Here is a 2111-nt window from a genome sequence, read left to right as displayed (position 1 = left end):
TAGTTTAGGTGTTTACATGTTTAAGACAACCAGACCATCATTTGTGTTCAAATTTAAAGAGATTTTTCTTATATATAACAAAAATAGCCCGTTATACCGAGTATACTACTTAGTCACAGAAAGAGTCATTAAATTTATTTGAAAAAGTTAAGTCAAATGCCAGACAGCTCTGGAAATGAGTCATGATAACGTTCATAGAAAGGCATTTAAATCGCTCTTTGTCAAAAGCTAAAAGAAAATATTCCCAAAAGTAAATCCAGAAGAAGCCACAATAACTAAACACGAGGGATAGTGCGTGCCAATATGCACCAGTAATAATCTTTAAAGATAACTAAGGCGCACTTGCTCTCTATCCCTCCATTTAATCTGTTATGAGTGACAGTAAAATAACCACTGAATGTTATCCAACGGCAGCGGCAGCTGAAGATGTTTCGACTGAGCCTGTAACAAAGTTCATGAAAAATATGTGGGTTACCGTATACATTTAGAATATGAACTGCCAGACAATTATGAGATGTGTGCACATTAATTTTTTTCAATAAAACCATTTTTTCATGTCTTGATTGTGCAAGGTTTGTGTCAGCAGTAACCAGGTCTACAGGTTGTTGAGAAAGTCTTCTCCATAGTTAATGATCTGTCTCAGCGCGCCCAATGTCAGCGTATCAATGCCATCATTCAGGCCGACTTCTGAATTGTAGTTCTTAGCAAGAAAGATGCAGTTTGGTGGTATGCCCAGCAACATGCTGAATTTGTCGACCTGAGCAACAAAATTTCAATTGGTCAGAAAAAGCAAAGTGGTGACAAAATGAGGTTTCTGAGCTGAAATTCTGAAAAAAATGAACTTAAGTAAAGATATTAAAGATATTAAATCTAACAATAAATACCAACCTGTTCATTTAAGTACTTGCTTTTATAGCCTTTGATGACATCTTTTTTTACCTTTGGACAGCTTTCATCAATTTTGGTGAGAATAGCCAGTTGGGGTATCCCTGTCAACACAGAAACCTATTTAGTATTTTATGCATTTTTTGCTGGCATTTTTAACACAATCTGGCACCGTTATTCCAAACAGATTAATAAGTATTGTGCTGTCTGCTCTTACCCATTTCACTGGCTGCTAGTCTGACATTTCTCATCTTCTGCACAACTTCTTTACTTATTAAAGGTACCAATCCAGCAGGAATGACACAAACCAGAACGTGAACTCTGTCAGCCAGAGTGGGTGATGACTTGTAACCTTGATCACTGTCCTGCAATGGGCTTTCAGGAAGGAACTAGAGAAGAATTTAGTATTAGTATTAAGTGGCATCTGACTCAACGCAATGCATATTTGAGCTAAACAACTGTTGAAAGCATATGAGGCAAAAAGGATAACTTAAATAGGGTTTCACCTTGTAACCCTCCATCACATGTCCCCTCAGGGCCAGTACAACGTCCTCCACGCTCACTCCCTTGTTAGTCTTTTGCTCAAAGCCCATGATGTCATTGAAAATAAACGAGTAATAGCTCTCAGGGTCTTTGTGGATTTTAAAAGTTGTGTACTGTGAATCAAAGGGTGTATTTATTTGCATCAGTTTAGCAATCCCAGGTAAAACTGCAATATTTACAGTCATAAATACATTGCTTCTGTCAAGGAAACAGCAGGATGTCACATACACATAAAACTAAACAAAACAAAAGCTGAACAAAGCAATGACTGATAGGTTAAAAAAATAAAAACAGAACTGCAATGTGCATACAAGTGGGGGAAAAATAGGTGTATGTGTGTATGTATTTAAAAATTGTGCCAGACCACTTTCCACGCTCTAGGCAAGATACTGTGTGCTAGATTTATCTTTAACAATGATGGAGGAAGAAAACCACAAATGCCTTGTTTGCAAAATGAATAATAAAATCTCAAACTGTTTGCCCTTTCACCTTCACTCTATGCATTTTGACCAACAACATAATAAAATCCCGCTCAGTTCATAGCAACACAGTTCAAAATTATCACTCATCAGTTTTTTCTCATGTCGGTATATCATATTTTTGATAATAAACATTTGTACATCCAATTTTCCACCAATATCAAACACATTTCAATTTTAATTTGGATGGCTTTTACTGAGACG

At 36.4% G+C, this 2111-nt stretch overlaps 1 protein-coding gene across 1 annotated transcript; it reads right to left on the bottom strand.

Annotated features, from left to right (window-relative positions):
* Positions 1 to 428: 428 nt before the first annotated feature.
* LOC121963713 (interferon-induced protein 44-like) lies at positions 429 to 1541 on the bottom strand (the record flags this gene model as incomplete). The annotated part of the gene is made up of 4 exons (XM_042513973.1): positions 429 to 757; positions 889 to 989; positions 1103 to 1274; positions 1392 to 1541. Coding segments are annotated over 4 exons (585 nt in total), but the record flags the coding sequence as incomplete, so codon positions are not given.
* Between the last annotated feature and the right edge of the window lie 570 nt (positions 1542 to 2111).

Source organism: Plectropomus leopardus, unplaced genomic scaffold (genome assembly GCF_008729295.1).
Source record: "Plectropomus leopardus isolate mb unplaced genomic scaffold, YSFRI_Pleo_2.0 unplaced_scaffold12222, whole genome shotgun sequence".
In the NCBI taxonomy this organism is placed as follows: domain Eukaryota; kingdom Metazoa; phylum Chordata; class Actinopteri; order Perciformes; family Serranidae; genus Plectropomus; species Plectropomus leopardus.
The sequence above is the reverse complement of the archived record's forward strand: the minus strand, read 5'-3'. Positions and strand labels throughout refer to the sequence as shown.